At 35.1% G+C, this 17870-nt stretch overlaps 1 protein-coding gene across 2 annotated transcripts in view; it reads left to right on the top strand.

The window, feature by feature from the left end:
* The window catches only part of Ugt50B3 (UDP-glycosyltransferase family 50 member B3), a 65442-nt gene extending 49866 nt beyond the window's left edge, over positions 1–15576 (top strand). For both annotated transcript variants that reach the window (XM_023166316.2, XM_023166317.2), the window contains exons 3-6: positions 188–496; positions 7254–7445; positions 9472–9700; positions 15005–15576. In XM_023166316.2, coding sequence (XP_023022084.2) covers positions 188–496; positions 7254–7445; positions 9472–9700; positions 15005–15522 — 1248 coding nt within the window. In that variant the 3' untranslated portion in view covers positions 15523–15576. The remainder of the gene's footprint in view (positions 1–187; positions 497–7253; positions 7446–9471; positions 9701–15004) is intronic.
* The last annotated feature ends 2294 nt before the right edge of the window (positions 15577–17870 follow it).

The raw sequence follows: 17870 nt of genomic DNA, 5'->3' as shown, positions 1-17870 counted from the left end.
TATAACCATGTACCACGATGAAATGTTGAAAATTTTAGGATACTGCAAAGTTGATTAACAGATTTCCATCAGAATCATTACCCAGCTATTTCTCATGTACATATATTTGAACAGACATTCTAACAAATCATTAACCCACCCTCCAACAATACAAAAGCGTGTTTTACTAATACTATCGTATTTTCAGAGTTGCGACGTCTTTCTCTCTGACCCAGAAACAAAAGATTTTCTTTATCAGCAGAAGAAATTCGACCTACTTATCCTTGATGGAGCCTTTCCAGAGTGTGCTCTGGGATTCGTACATCATTTCAACGTCCCCTTCATGTATATCAACACAGTCGGATTCTATACCGGCTCTCTTTCTCTGGCTGGCAACCCAACACCATATTCGGTCACCCCTTTTCTGGCATATGCCGCTACAGATGAAATGAATTTGTATCAGCGAACTAGAAACACAATATGGCACCTGGCTGGAAATGTTATGCACTCCGTTATGGTAAGTGCCTTGAGGTTTGCTGTCGTTAAGTTACTCAACAATCACTGAAAGTGACATCTGGCAACATACAACAGAATATTTATATAGTGTAGAGGTAAAAACATGGCGATACCAAGCTAACTTTTCTCAATAAGAATTGAATATTTGTTTTGAGAATCTACAAACAAGTGACATATTATAATATCAAAATTTCAGGAAAAATATAATCAAAACTCCAGTTCGTATCAATAAATGTTGAAGACGTTACTCATTCACGTTCTGGCAATAATAAAGTTTGTTTACAAATACATTTCTTTCATTATGAAATATTTCAGTAGTAATTTGATTGTGATCACCTTTCATTCGATTCATGAGCTCTATAATTAATTGCGGTTGAATAACGATACTGGCCCACTATATCATCTGATACGATATCTCTAGATGTTTAAAAAGTGATACGTGACATAATATACGTAACACAACCGCATCACTTCATTTCGGACCATGTAGATAGAAAAATAGGTTATTGCAATGGAGTTAACACCAGGAACATTTCATGATCTATGAAATGAATCACAACTGAAATAAACTGTAATGAATTTTATATGCATTTGCTTCTGAAATTAATATATTTATCGTTTGTTTGCAGATTATTCTATAAAACTGATAATTGAAGCATGGTCAGATAAAATATATATATATATCAAATGAGATATATCCTTTACATTTGGAGAAAAAAAAATTGTATTGCTTTCCCGGTGACGAGAAAATAATTGCAAATGAATATTTCATCTGACCCTGTTATCTGGAACTTTTTATATCCACACTGATAGTTTTGTTCGTAGAATCTAAGACAACAAAGAAACATTGAAATCAATTGAGCCTGTAGAGTTAATGATTGATTTATGGTAAAGTTGAAGTCCAGTTGCAAATGAAATACCTTTCAATTTTGAGCAAACATCAGATGTTTTCAAAAAGGCTGGGCCCATGAAAACAAAACAAGGTTGTTGGTCATAGTTGACGTCTAGAAAGAGAAATCACTCAAACACTTAGATTTCTATTTCAAGCCCACTTTCAACTTATTATTTTTTCAACTTATTATTTTCACCCCTTCACCAAGACGCAATAGAATACTTGAACTTTCAATAGTATTGAGGTTAATTACGAGGGTCGAGCAATTATTGATTCTTTATTTGTATTTCATGCGATATTTCTGGAGAATAAACTATAAAAAAGAAGATTTTTATGTTTTTCTACAATTCAAAAATATAAACCTGCCTTACTAGATAATTATCGTTAAAAATTATTGCTGCACCTCATGAAAATGCTTTGAACAAAACCAGTACTGCAGTACTGCATTTTGAACAATTTCCAAAATGAAAAGTTAATTAGTGAAATTTCGATTTTCATTACCACATCTTTATGGGGTCAAAGGTTCAAAGCAAAGGTGTTCTTCTTAAGATTTAAGGAATGGAATACATTCCGCTGAGGGGGTGAAAGAAACAATGTTTATTTCAATACAAATTATAAACACTCAAGTTTTGCATCAATAGTGAAAAACATGATGATATTTCAAAAACATTCACGATAACTCATTCAATAAACTCCATTGCGAACGGTTCATTGAATAATATTAAATTTCACGGTAGGAGATAATCATATGAAGGTCATTTTTTGGGTTTCTGGCCGTGGTCTGCAGGTTTTTATGCCTAACGTGTCGTCTACTGCTGCGGTAGAGATCTTCAATGGCGATGTGCTAACGGTCACAATACCCGAGTTGGTGCTCTGGTTGTTTTCCTGTTGTATTTAGCGCATTAACTACTATTTCCGAATATTACTGGAGATTTTTCCAAACACAAATTCGTTATTTCATTACCTCGACACGTATTTCGATCACCAAGTGATCATCTTCAAGAGGAAGATTGAATTAAATATATTTACAATGTTGTCCTTATTTATACCACAGATATCTTTTCTAGGTACCAGCCTCTTGAGTGTCTTAAATTAATTTCACAATATTGCCTTATCTACTAGTCTTAAATTGATTTTACAAAGTGTCCTTATGTAATAGTCAGGTATATATGATAATTGAAATATTATTTCAACAAGGTTTATAGTATACTATTAGGTATTTGGTCCACCATTATTATTCATAATGTTATTTACATTTAATTTCGTTAATGTTGTATCATCATTGAATTTCGAAAACTTGCCATTCATCAATCACATTTTTCTCACACATTTTTAACACAGCTTAATAATGAGAAGAATATGTCAGTAGCTTCTGAAACATATCACACGTGTTAGAATAACACAAATATTCAACTTCATAACTGATAGTTTTTGATGAATATTAAATATTTCTCCACGTATTCATAATGTGAACCGTTTCCTGCAATACAAGATTGGTCCTTCGCATCTAATTCATGTCGACCACCACTTTTTTGAAGGTAGTCGATATGCTGTAATCGAAAAGAAGTGCCAGCTTCCTTAACTTGAATCTCAAATTATAACTACCCGTTGAAATCTCCTTAAAATCATCGTTTACGTATTCGTATGAAAGTTCTTACGAAACGATAGGCCTGACATGAGAGAACACTGGCTTCAAATTTTCAGGTGAAGATGTTGACAATTCTAAAACTACTGTTTTCGAACACATACCTTTCAGACGGTAGCCGGTTGGCAAATGAACTTCATTCAGTCACTCTCGACTTGCAGAAATGTGGACATTATTATGTACGTCGTGAACTTTGCTCAGGAAATCTCGCTATTGTGAATACTGATCCATGCTAGGTCGAATTGCATTTTTTTCATCTTTCCATGACACCGATTCCTTTGAATTTATTTCCTTCCCCAATTTGTAAGTGTACTCTGTTAGAAATTGTTCTAGCCCAATTTTAATTAAGTTACTCTCAATGTTCAGTTGTACCCGTATGTACACCCGGTTGTACACTCAAAATACTCATTGTGTTATTTTATGATCTGGTCTCAAATTATGTATTTTGGTACTTCCACAGTTGGATCAATTCTCCTATGAGAAGTTGATAGTCCATGTCTAGCACATCTATTTACTTTTCTATTGCCTATATTTTTTAAGAAGCCTGGCACCTCCGAACTTGATTTGATCTGATTCGCCAAATATTCAATTCCTACGTCAGCTTTTATGCTATTCTTGCGTGAAAGGTAAGACTGTTGATATTCACTACGTCCAAGTTTTCATTTTGTTTTTCATTATCAGGCGTACAATAATTGCATGTGAAATTCATATTCGCCAAAAACCGAGGACTTTAAAGATGTTGGAACACCAACTATACAGAAAAGGCCAACATTTGTCAGAAACTCCAGGTGAACATTTTCAACTGGTATGATATTTCAATCTATGTGTTGGGTACCAATTTTGGTTTCTGGGCTTGCTGGCCCCCTTGCAGTGGACTGTATACTATTAAATAATGCGACGTAGATAATGAGTTATAGTCTATTTCAAAAGAGTGTAGAGTAATAAAATCTCATTAAGTATTCAAAAGCGCTACAGGGTGATCCGTCAATAAATTCTGTCACTTCCCTAGTCCGCATTGCAAAATTATGTCGTTTCATAAAGAGCAGGTAGGTATCACCCTGTTTTAAGGGATTTGTCCATTGTTATCGACGGATAAATACTGAGCCAGAGGCGCGCTAGTGGGATAATTGCCAAAAGAATATGCATTCATAAAAATTATATTAAAGGAAATAAAAATTTAATACAGCAGAACAGTGTTATTAAAAAAATATAAAATGTAACAATAAAATATATACGAACCGAAATCGGGAAATACTCACAAACACACACGAACGAACTTTACGTATTGAAACACTTGTGTTATTAAAAAAATATAAAATGTAACAATAAAATATATACGAACCGAAATCGGGAAATACTCACAAACACACACGAACGAACTTTACGTATTGAAACACTTGTGGGGACTTTAAATCAATTTATTCACAAAAACGACAAGAACTTTACTGGATACGTTATTACAATTTGACACTTGAACAATACTAAAACTGTGAACTTCCCTTAACGTTTAACAACACTCTATTTATACCCTAATTGAATGTTCTAGAGATTACTAGGTACAATTTTCGAGAACCTTCCGAGAAAATAATTATTCAGACTACCCTAAATTCTAAACCCTAACCTAAGCAAAAGTGTCACTGTCACTGATACACTGGTCTCTGTCCAGATTGCTTATCCCGCTACAGTATATTTACAATTCAATTAAATTATTCTACATCAGTATAGTCTTCATCCGAAGAACTGTCATCATCCCCTGGTGTTATAATTATAGGGTCAACCACCTGATCGACCAAGTTGTCCAGTTCCCACATTTTATCTTCCTCTTTTAAAACATGCTGGATTGCTTTTTGCCAGTTTTCTGATGTGATTTCCATAATGACTTGATCAAACAATACCTTGACATCTTTCATTTTAAATGTGGTATTGTGCCTTGCAACATATCCTTTAACTTGTGCCCATATAAGTTCTATAGGATTTAATTCGCAATGATATGGCGGTAGGCGCAGCACAGTTACTTTATACTTTTCTGCTACATCTTCTACGGCATATTTCATGAAGCGAGATTTATGTTGTTTTACTATGGCTAGTAGTTCCTTCTTTACTGAATTCGTCTCAAACTGAATACCTTTATTTGACAGCCAGTTAATAATTTCTTGCTTTCTCCAAGCTGAAGTTGGTACCTTCTCTAAGCGCCTTGAATGGTAGCTTGCATTATCCATAACCACGACCGAATCAGCTGAAAGAAATTTTAACATTTCCCCGAAGTAGTCTTCGAAGACATCCGAATTCATGTCCTCATGATAATCTCCCGTCCGGCACGACTCAATGCTTAACAAACCTTCTTTTAAAAATCCGTCTTCGCTTCCAATGTGAGCAATTATAAGCCTCTTCCCTTTTCCCGAAGGCACTTTAATACCCGTCGAAAGGCCTTCTATGAAAGCTTGGCGAGAACTTGTTATATTTTTATCTTGCCACATTTTTTTGACTATATAACCTTCGTTTATCCACGTCTCATCAAGATAAAAAATTTTCTTTTGCTCTCTGCGGTACTGCTTTATAGTTGTCAAATATTTTCGTCTCCAGCAAACAATTTCATCACTTTCCAGTAATAGTGCCTTTCGATTGTGCTTTTCCCAGGCAAAATTCATACTTTTTAAAGTTTTCCATAAAAGTTTTCTGGATATCAAAGGAATATCGTTATCTTGGCTTATCTCGATAAATATTTTTTCAAGAGTGGGTATTTCCTTTTTAAAATAAAACGAATGAACTTTTCTTCGAATGTCACATTTGGTGTCTTCATCTAAGATTTTTATTGGTCTTCCTGATTTTCTCTTGCATGGACTTACCTGGCCTGATATCTTTCTTTCTCGCAATAATTTAAAAATCGTGGACTGTCCAATTCCAGTCATTCGGGCACATCGCTCAACACTTTCTTGCACAGACAAACTAGGGTGATCGTGTTTTATGCAATCATATACATTTAAAATTATAACTTTTTCGCAAACAGATAGCGGAGAATTTTTTACACTTCTTTTCTTTGGAGTAAATGTCCCCATTTTATAACTTTTTCACTATTTCTATATCACAATATCACTGTACGTTTAATTGGTGTAGTAACAATTACTATTATAACTCGAATGTTTAAGACACCATTACAATATATTTAAACCCTTTTTCTTAATTACCTGGGTTTAATAGGTATTGCATGATTGGTGGGCAGGGTCAAAAAGGGATTATTATAATGACATGGCACCTCGGAACTAAGTGTTAACCCTTTTTTGAGAAATCATGCTCAAGTATATGAACCCAAATTGCATATTAAATAAGTTTACAAGAACCACTAAAATTAATCTTAATCTTTTTTTAAGAAATTTTACTTACCTAAATACATGTAGGTACTTAGTTTTAGACCAAATTACTTCCCAAAAATGGCCTTTTATTATTATCTATGTCTGTAATTTTTAATTTACTTTAATTATTAAGTTTAATAATCCTAAGATTTGCCTACGCCCATGGACGACAACGAAATTCAGGCAAATTTTATGACACTTCATGATTTATTACTCTACACTTTTTTGAAATAGACTATAACACACTTTATTCTGTCACACCTAGTTTACAGATTCCACAGAATGTCGAATACGACAATTGGTTTGATCCGTTTAATTTGATGTGAGACACACTATCACTAAGCTTATACAAATGAGAACCTTGGATATTCTCCACAATAAACTAACACTTCGTATTTAACTTGACCTTTCTTACCGTATATTGAAACCGTGTGAACGAAGGTACTCTTTCAACGAGAGGTAAAGAAAAAAGGACCCACACTATTGGTTCCCTATGGTAGGTTGGTATCCCTTGACAACCAGACATAGACAATTACACAGTAACGTAACAGTGTTTAGAAAACTCAATTTGAATTTTATTTATATTCCCAACACTATGAAATAAGTCAGTTCTAATATAATAAAAAACTTTGAAGTGCTACTTTTAAACTTCTTCCTTTCAATATTTATCATTCAAGAATTCTAAACACAATTTTGAAATAATGTTTTCAGGTCTTTCACAGAGGATGTACTTGAACAGTACTCGTTGTTCATTTTTTTAACGAAATATTCCTGAATTTTATAGGTGACTCTTCCTTAAAATATTATTCATCGCTAACCCGAATAAGTTGACTACTGTGCATGAAATCGTTTAATATATTTTACATGACAGGTGCGATGGACAATGCAGGATATCGTCAGGAAACATTTTGGAAGTGACACGCCACCAATTTACGAACTGTCAAAAAACGTCAGCTTTATTCTGCAAAATGGACATGCTACAATGACATATCCAAGGCCGTATCTTCCTAATGTGGCTGAAATAGCCTGTATTCATTGTAAGAGGGCAAAGTCATTACCACAAGTAAGTTTCGTATCCCATACCATGCCAGAGAATTCTAGTCATATGGTCAAATATGAAATATGTTTTTTCCGTTAACCAGCTGAGGCACCCCTACGAACGATAAATCTCAGAAGTCGAATCTTACCTGTGTGATTCCTAATCTAAATAGTCAACATAAATCAATGGGCTCATTTAACTTATTTTTTAATTTCATTATTTGAACGTTTATGTTTCAAATAGTACATTTGTAAAAAATCTGAATTTACACTTTTTATCTTCCCCCTCAAATTAATAGTCAATGTGGCGTTCACCAAAACGGGGCGTGGTCAAGCTTGACGTCACATCAGTCGACTCGGCGACAAGGGAGTGCTGGCGGATAAGCGAAATACGTGTGCTAAAGCAGTAGAAAGCAAGTTGTGTGTTGTTTACTGCAGTGTGTCAACTGCGTGAATATGAATAATGATAAAAAAGAATTGCATCGTTCCTAAATACAAGAATTCTTTGGTAACTGCACCAGACAAAATCTTTATTTCACTTCCAAGTAACGCTAGTTGCACACACACCGATTTTGGACGGCCAGTATAAAATCGGCCGATATTTTATTGGTAGCGGGTGCTTGCACACTCACCGGATTCTTATCGGTCAAACAAGCAGTTGCTTTGTTGTCGTGATTAGCACGCACTACCAGAACGAAGTTAATGCGTAGTAACTACAATTTCACCGAGTATTCGAGACTGGAATGGTTGGTAAAAAACCGGTGAGTATGCAAGAGTGTATTTAGTCATGTACGCCACTACTTCCCGGTACTGCCGGCGATACAGTGGTAGTGGACGGCTGCTCACCGATATTTTACCGACGACGATCACCGGTAGGCATGTGTGCAAGGTCCCGTTCCCACATGTGGTTCACTATTGGAATTTGGACGACCGGTACAAAGTCGGCCGTCCAAAATCGGTGTGTGTGCAACTAGCGTAACGCTAGTTGATATATACATTACTTTGAAGAAAATTAAATTGAATTGACGATAGCAGCGATTTATAATCTCCAACTACAGGCCCGGTTGCCACCGCTCGAAACTCGTTGCCTGGTGTGACGTCAAGATGTACCGCAGGCGATCTCACATTTTCAATTGCTCTTGCTCAGTTGTTAATTGACATATCAACCCGAAAATTTTGTGGAACACTTGGAAGATGATTTACTTTTATAATATATAATTTTAAATAAAAAACTAAATTAGCCTGAATAAGCCCATTGAGTATAATAATTTGTTGTGAATGAATGGAGCTTATGTCACACATACTCCGTGAGAGATTCCAGTTCAATCCGAACATTATTTTGAAGAATGAGAATGTATTGTTCATCATACCTTGTCCATTCAGTTTCATCATCCATAGATTTCGTCCACCTTTTTAGATAATGAAAGACCGAATATATCGAACATATAATAAAGCATTTTCAATTCGAACTTCATTCTGAATAGTGGCAGTTTTAATGAACATCCAAAATGAGCACCATGATCTACTATTATGATAATTGACATTGCTAAACAAAGTTCTCAGAAAAAAAATTAAATATTGATAAAATTTTGAGATCTTGTGATATTAGTTTTGATGAACTATATCCTCAACGGCCATATGTTGTGAAGCCAATCTCAAACATCGATTGTTTTCTAACTCTTACTGCAGATTCCACTACAAGTAGGCAACTAGATAATACTAGGGCCGGAATACTTCTGTTGCACTACATCAGTAACATCAATGAAATCTATGGAGTTTCAATTGAGTCTCCTTTTTTATAAGAAAATAGTTATCCTTTTTGTTACGAGTAACGTCACACAAATATTTTTATATGAAAATGATACTTCTTCAACTAAACCTTGTTCGATTTCCAAAGTACTAGTACGATACGTTTCTTTTTTTCATTTTTACCTCAATCATTATGAATTCAAAGTGAATCTTACATTATCATCGTCTTCATCAGTTGATTATCAAAGTTACGATTGTTAGAATGCCATTATTTTTTGTCAATACTATGTTTTTTTATGAAGGACCTTGAAGAGTTCATCAGGGGTTCGGGTGAAGCAGGATTCATTTACTTCAGCATGGGGTCCTCAGTGAAGGCTGCCAACATGCCTATCTACTTGAGAAAAATGCTCATGATGGTCTTTAGGAGCCTACCTCAAAGGGTATTATGGAAATACGAAGCTGCTGACAATATGTCCGATTTACCAGCGAATGTAAAACTTGGAAAATGGTTGCCACAACAAGATATTTTGGGTGAGTATCGATTCTAGTGTGCAAATTGTTGAAAACATAACTCCGTCATCGGAGATAATATTTCAGGATGAATAAACCTCTAAGGAATTAACGACTCTAGCCAACGAAACGTCAGGCTAATTAGCTAATCAGCTAATTAGTTACCAAACCAACGATTTTGTTACTCGTGCCGATTCCTAGAAATCTCAAATAATGCTATCGGGATATCAAGGTAGCAAGGTAACTCAATGAATTATATAGTTTCCCTTTGATCGTTACAGAATATTCAGTTGCTATTTAGTTGCTAAACTTTGGATATAGCGAAAAATGTTTAAATATTTTTTTTTTTAATTTTTTATGATCTTGCTATCTTGAAACTGTTTTTTCCTGGAATTGAAGATGTTCTGAATTTGTTACTCACCAAGAGTGAACTTGATACACCTTGAGTAACAGCAACAAAATAGTTGAAACCGAACGGCCGATTTTCAATTTTTTTTATTTTCCACGTTCTTGCTATCTTGAAACTGGTTTTCCTCAGAATAAAAAGTATTTCAAATGTGTTGCTCACCAGGAGTATACTCAAATACACCTTGACTATCAGCAACAAATATTAGAAACCGATCGGTCGATTTCAAATTTATTTTTCAGTTTCCTTATTCTTGCTACCTTGAAACTGCTTTTTTTGGAATGAAAAGTATTTTGAATTCATTGCTCATCAGGAGGGAACTGAAATATACCTTGAGTATCAGCAACAAAATAGGTGAAACCGATCGGCCAATTTTAATTTTTTTTTCTCTTTCCTCGATCTTGCTATCTTGAAACTGGTTTTCGTTAGAATAAAAAGTGTTTGAAATTTGTTGTACACTAGGAGTATACTCAAATACACCTCGAGTATCAGCAACAAAATAGTTGAAACTGATCGGCCGATTTTAATTTTTTTTTTTCATTTTTCTCGTTCTTGCTATCTCGAAACTGGTTTACCTTAGAATGAAAAGTGTTTCAAAATTGTTACTCGCCGGGAGTATACTCAAATACATCTTGAGTATCAGCAACAAAGTAGTTGAAACCAATCGGCCGATTTTTATTTTTTTTCTTTTTCCTCGTTCTTGCTATCTTGAAACTGGTTTTTCTTAGAACAAAAAGTGTTTCAAATTTGTTGCACACTAGGAGTATACTCAGATACAACTTGATTATCAGCAACAAAATCGTTGAAACTGATCGGCCGATTTGAATTTTTTTTTTCCATTTTCCACGTTCTATCTTGGAACTGGTTTTCTTTAGAATAAAAAGTGTTTCAGATTTGTTGCTCGCCAGGAGTATACTCGAATACATCTTGAGTATCAGCAACAAAATAGTTCAAACAGATCGGCCGATTTAATTTTTTTTTAAATTTTCCTCGTTCTTGCTAACTTCAAACTAGTTTTCCTTAGAATAAAAAGTGTTTCAAATTTGTTGCTCATTAGGAGTATACTCAAATACACCTTGAGTATCAGCAACAAAATAGTTGAAACTGATCGGCCGATTTAAATTTTTTTTCCATTTTCCACGTTCTTGTTATCTTGAAACTGGTTTTCTTTAGAATAAAAAGTGTTTCAGATTTGATGGATTTGATGGTAACACAGAAGTATACTCAAATACACCTTGATTATCAGCAACAAAATAGTTGAAACTGATCGGCCGATTTAAATTTTCTGTCTTTCATTTTCCACTTTCTTGCTATCTTCAAACTGGTTTTCCTTAGGATAAAAAGTGTTTCAAATTTGTTACTCATCAGGAGTATACTCAAATACACCTTGAGTATCAGCAACAAAATAGTTTGTTTGAAGGTGATTGACAATGTTTCATGATGAATTTCACTAGTTCGGACTTTCATTGTCTACTATATAAAATGATTTGAAATCCCTGAAACAACTAAAAAAGAAGAATTAAAAATGAATAGTTGAAAATAAGAATTATATTAACCAAAATAAACCTGAAATGAAATGATAGTGAAATAAAATACAAGCAAAAATAGAACAATTCAATAAATAAAAATAAAGAAGAGAAAAAAGAAAATAAGAATTGGAGAGATTCCAAGTCACGTTAGTTCACGACGTTTCGATTGTTAGTATCTACAATCGTCTTCGGGTGATGACTGGACTGATTCCTCCGAGAGATGACTATTTATAGGTCGTTCGAGTACTTTCACTTATCCCCGCTTCAATGGCAGGGTTTGAAACTCTGGCCATTGAAGAAGCCCACAAGAAACTTCGAGTCTGGTTGAGATATGTTGACGACACCTTCATAATATGGAACCATGGGAATACTGAACTAAACGCCTTCCTGAAACACATCAACAGCGTGAGACCTTCCATCAATTTCACAATGGAGAAGAAAATCCACAACGAATTGCCATTCTTAGACGTTTTGGTGAAGAGGATCGACACTAAGTGGAAAACATCTGTATACCGAAAACCCACTCATACGGGACAGTATCTGAACCACGAATCCAACCACCATGAATCGACTAAAAGAGAAATCATCAAGACTCTATTAGACCGTGCTTTTGAGCTTGGTAATACGAAGGAAGGTCTCGAGAAGGAACTAGACATCATCAAAAATGATCTTCAACGGAATGGCTACTCCAAAGCGATGGTAGAAAAGACTTTGGCTAGAAGACAGCAGGAGCCTCGCAAGAAAGAGAAGCCGTCACAACCAATGCTTGCACTTCCCTATATCAGAGGATTATCGGAGAGGATAAGAAGAATTGGTTCCAAGTACAACATCAGAACCTGCTTCAGATCCGGTAACACTATCCGTAGCAGCCTCACGAAAACCAGGCTACCAAACGCGGACTGCGATTCCAAGAATTGCATTCACCGAATACCCTGTGAGTGTGGAAAATCCTATATTGGTGAAACTAAGAGGCCATTGAATGTTCGCATTGCCGAGCACAAGAAACACACACAGCGAGGGGAAACCAGCAAATCAGGAATAGCAGACCAAGTTTGGACTCATCAACACAACATCGAGTGGTCCCAAGCTGAGATGTTGCACAGAGAGGAACATTGGTTTAGGAGAAAATTCAAGGAAGCTGCATACATGTTGTCCAACAACGTATTCAGCCAAGCCAGCGTAGAAATACGCAACATATGGAAACCCATCATCAAGCGAAAAATGGCCAACTCCCGCCAAAACGGTCATCTCCCACGGAACCAGGAGAGCGGAAAATGGAAAGCGGGGATAAGTGAAAGTACTCGAACGACCTATAAATAGTCATCTCTCGGAGGAATCAGTCCAGTCATCACCCGAAGACGATTGTAGATACTAACAATCGAAACGTCGTGAACTAACGTGACTTGGAATCTCTCCACTTTTTATTTTTATTTTCTTTTTTCTTTTCTTTATTTTTATTTATTCAATTGTTCTATTTTTACTTGTATTTTATTTCATTTCAGGTTTATTTTGGTTAATATAATTCTTATTTTCAGCTATTCATTTTAAGTTCTTTTTTTTTAGTTGTTTCAGGGATTTCAAATCATTTTATATAGTAAACAATGAAAGTCTGAACTAGTGAAATTCAACAAAATAGTTGAAACCGATCGGCCGAATTTTAATTCTTTTTTTCATCTTCCTCGTTCTTGCTATCTTGAAACTGGTTTTCCTTAGGAGTATACTCAAATACACCTTGAGTATCAGCAACAAAATAGTTGACACTGATAGGCTGATTTTTTTAAAATTATTTTCCTTGTTCTTACTGTCCAGTTTCAGTATCCAGTTTAACCAGTTCCAAGATAGCAAGAACGAAGAAAAAGAAAAAAATACAAAAATCAGCCGATCGGTTTCAACTATTTTGTTGCTGATACTCAAGGGGTATTTAGTATACTCCTGGTGAGCAACAAATTCGAAACACTTTTTATTCTGAGGAAAACTAGTTTGTTACAGAAAGGCTCAACTTACTCTTGGTGAGGATGGCAGTCTCAAAACTTAATGATAAAACTCCTTGAAATTTTCAATCTCATTTAGTTTATTCCATACCATGTTTCAATAAATTGTAGTAATGAATATATTGGTCAAACGTCAATACCACTTGAAGATGGAAACACTTCACACAAAAGTGATAGTAGAAAATATCCTGAGAGATGTGCTCTAAGCAATCATGTTTTTAAAGAAGGTCACGATATGGACTACAATTCAACTAAAAACTTAGCATTTGAAAGAAATACATCTAAAAGGTTGTTTTCAGAAATGTCATTTATATTGCAATCAAATAGTTGTCTCAATAAAAGATCAGACATTGATCACCTCAGCGATATCTATGCCTTCTTATTTGATATTGATAAAAATTTACATGATTTTCAAATCAGTAACATTGCTGAATTCTCAATATCTTAACTAATAACAAAATATTTAAAGAAAATAACGAATATACAACCTCCCCAAGGCAGGGCTTTACTTCATTTTAATAATAAATTTTCATGTTTTTGACATTAAGTTTTCTCATTGATAATTTCACAAAACAACAGATGACTCTGATCACACTTGCACCATAACTGTTCTCTTTCATTCTACACTCAAACATAAACTTACAAACGAACGATTTTTCAAACTGACAGGACAGCTCTCAGTGTCGATTGTTTTTTATTTCTCTCTGTGGTCTGCAGTCACATGGCTTTCACCAGTAAGTTATAATTTCAAACCATATAACGATTTCATCATGTGAATTTGAATAATCCTCGTTGTATCAGTGAGGAGTCAAAACTTTTTTTTTAATGTGGTAACTTGTTTTATTTTATTGGCATGTTTCAACTGTTTAAATGTAACATTCTTTTAGACACGGCTATCCTCACCAACAGTAAGTTGAGCCTTTTTGTAAAAAAAATTATATTATTGCATAACTTTTTTGTAGCATTTCCTTGATAATGATAATAAACTTTAACGAAATATTGGAATTGGTTAAGAAGTAATGGTGAAATTCTTGTTGGAATAAGGGTTCATTCAACATCTCCTTTATGATCAAATGGAATGAAAATACTCAATATTTTTGAAGATAGTGTATTATCATCTTTTTTCTCGGTTTTCTCAAATGAAACTCCTTATACATAGAGCCATCTCAGAATAGACTTCACTATGTACTTAATTTTCGACGCAAGTGTATTCAATTCTTGGGGAACTATAAAAAGTCTCCACATAGAAGAAATTACGTTTTTTTTTATTCGGTGCTGGATAATTCAATAGTTTGTATGTATGTATGATAAAGATACAACCGGATTTAACAACTTCATATCAATTGTCCTTGTGATCAAAAAAAATTATAATTCTAATTCACATGATTTGTTGTTCCAGGTCATCCAAAATTGAGAGCTTTCGTCACTCACGGCGGCCTCCTCAGCATGTTCGAAACTGTTTTTCATGGAGTTCCAATTGTTTCACTCCCAGTTTTCTGCGATCACGACTCGAACGCGGCCAAAGCGGAAGACGATGGCTACGCTCTGAAACTAGATTTAGGCTCACTCACCGCTGAAAAACTTCTATGGGCCATTAGAAAAGTCATCCGTGACCCCAAATACCGGGAAGAAGTGAAAAAGCGACAATATCTGCTGCTAGATCAGCCTGTAACTCCACTGCAAAGAGCAGTTTATTGGACTGAATACGTTCTGAGACATCGGGGCGCTAAACATCTACAGTCACCTTCAAGAAATCTGGGAGTTATACAATATTACTTACTGGATGTAGCGGCTTTGTTATTCGCCAGTTTAGTGTTACTGTATTACGTTGTGAAATATGCTCTCAAATCTCTTGTTCACTATTTTGTTACAAGTAGTGTTAATGCAGGAAGTGCAAAAAATTTAAAATTTGATTGACATTTTTATTTGCTTAACTATTGTGTTCATTTGTAAATAAATGTTATTTCTTCATTAGCTAGTTTACCTGACAATCCAAACCAACCTAAGTCAGTCATTAAAGACGTAAAATAATACACGGAAAAAGTGTATTTCGAACAGCTACTCAGTAATGCATTGTTCTTGGCTACCCAACTTGAAGAAACATAACATTTACATATTTAACATATCAAAATCTGATGACATCTGTCATGGTAGTTCAGGAATGAAGGGAATCCTGAAGACGGAGAGTAATTTAATTATCCGAAACTTCGAGATGGGTATCTGTATAACTTCTTAGCTGTTTTTCATAAAAAAAGTCACCATATATAATAAGATACTGATGAAAAAAAATGTGGAAAATACTTTGAGTTCACGCAGTAAATCTAGTAAAATGGCAGAGTTTGCCCTTATCTTTAATTTGAAAGGGTTATATTTTCAGGAGTGACTAATTTTTTGAGAAAAAAGATTTTGGCTTTCTACTACTCCATTTTGATACAGAAACATGTGGGAATCTTCCAAAGAAAGAAAGGAAGTAATCAATTTTAAAGAAAGGTAACTTCATACATAGATTTATAAATCATGCAAAGAAGTAACTATCAGAAACAAACTGGAAAAAAACCTTCCTGAAAGAGCCACTTCCATATAAACATTGATTTACAGAAAAGAAAAATTCGTTTGAAACAAATACTTTTATATGAACACTGAATTCTACAGAAAACACTTTTCTCTACTCAGTTTGTATTCCAAACATTCGTTATGGATTCAAATCAGATATCATTCACAGGATTTCTAAATAATATACTGAATGAAAAGTAAAACTTTTACTTACATGGAACACTGTCATGCTCACTGGTAGACATCGATGTTTCGCCGTAAGACACCATAGGGCTCTTCAGTACCAATCTGTTAAAAAAATATCTGTTTTTCCGTTAATCAGCTGTCGCGCTCATACGAACGACAACTCTCAGAAGTTGAGAAACTTGTGCGGGCTAAGGACTGATGAGGTCTTACCTTTCAACGTGTGATTCCTAATGCGGTAAACCTGGATAACATTATTAGAAAAAACATACAATCCATTCATAAATTACGATTTTCATGTCACGGAATAAGTTTGATCTAGTTATGTCATCGATGACATCTTTGGAAGATTCTCATATTTTTCTGTATCAAGATGGAGTAGTAGAAAGCCAAAAACATTATTTCCTATGGAAAGACACTTCACAAAAATTTTGGAGATTCACTCTGGAATACTTTTCGATTACATTCCTCATGTCTAAAATGTATTATGGAAAATTTGAATATTATCTGGGAATATCATTTTTGAGACCTTCCAGAATATTCTTCGGATAATTAAAATTTTCGCTTTCATAAACTTCACTTGTGAAATGAAGTATAAGTTCAGGCCACTACTCTAAAACGGCCCAAGCGAAGCTCTCTGGCTTAAAGAGACAGGCTTATATGGCAATCAGTGGTGCCATCAGTACCACACCGTCAGCGGCCATGGAGATCCTTCTAGATGTACCTCCTCTTCACATTTTTCTGGAAAGAGTGGCTAGATGGACTTCATACAGACTTGTGCACATTGCCAATTGCACAAATCAATTCAATGCAGAGTGCAACAGACTGTTGGTTGATATTGGAAGTCACATCATTCTGGAAATGACCTCTGACTTTATGCCTCCAACTGTCAACTACGAACTGCCTTATAGAGAACTATTTCCGAGTAGAGGGGACTGGATCCTCCGGGAGAAGGAAATATTAAGAGCAGATAATTGTTGGTTCAATGATGGATCAAAAACACCTTCCGATTCTGGTGCAGGTGTTTTCAGTCGCAGACCCAGGACAGAGTTCTCTACCTGCCTATGCGAACTTATGCGACTGTATTTCAAACGGAAATTTACGCTATTGAATTGTATGCGGAGAGATTGGATAAATCCAACCTCACTCACAAGTCAATAAAAATATTCCCGGACAGTCAAGCGGCGTTGTAAGCTCTTGGCTCCTGGGAAGCAAGACTTAACAGATTGTCTCTGGTCTGGAAGGCAATGAAGCTGTGGACTCTCTTGCAAAGGAGGGTGCTGCAAGCGGCTTCATTTGATCAGAACCAGTCATTGGCATCGCTTTGGGCTTTGCCAAACAAACACTGAACACCTGGATGGCGAGAAGATTTATAGATTTCTGGCAGAATCTTCCAGGATTGGCTCACTCCAAAGTGTTTATTCACCCTTCGAAGCTTGATTCCAAACAGTTGTTGGACTACAGTAGGGATGAACAACGATGTCTAACAGGCCTTCTCACAGGTCACTATCATTTGAATCATCATATGC

This window comes from Leptinotarsa decemlineata, unplaced genomic scaffold, assembly GCF_025532065.1.
Source record: "Leptinotarsa decemlineata unplaced genomic scaffold, Ldec_3_MD MMD2_tig00026369_RagTag_RagTag, whole genome shotgun sequence".
NCBI classification, from domain to species: Eukaryota; Metazoa; Arthropoda; class Insecta; order Coleoptera; family Chrysomelidae; genus Leptinotarsa; species Leptinotarsa decemlineata.
The sequence above is the reverse complement of the archived record's forward strand: the minus strand, read 5'-3'. Positions and strand labels throughout refer to the sequence as shown.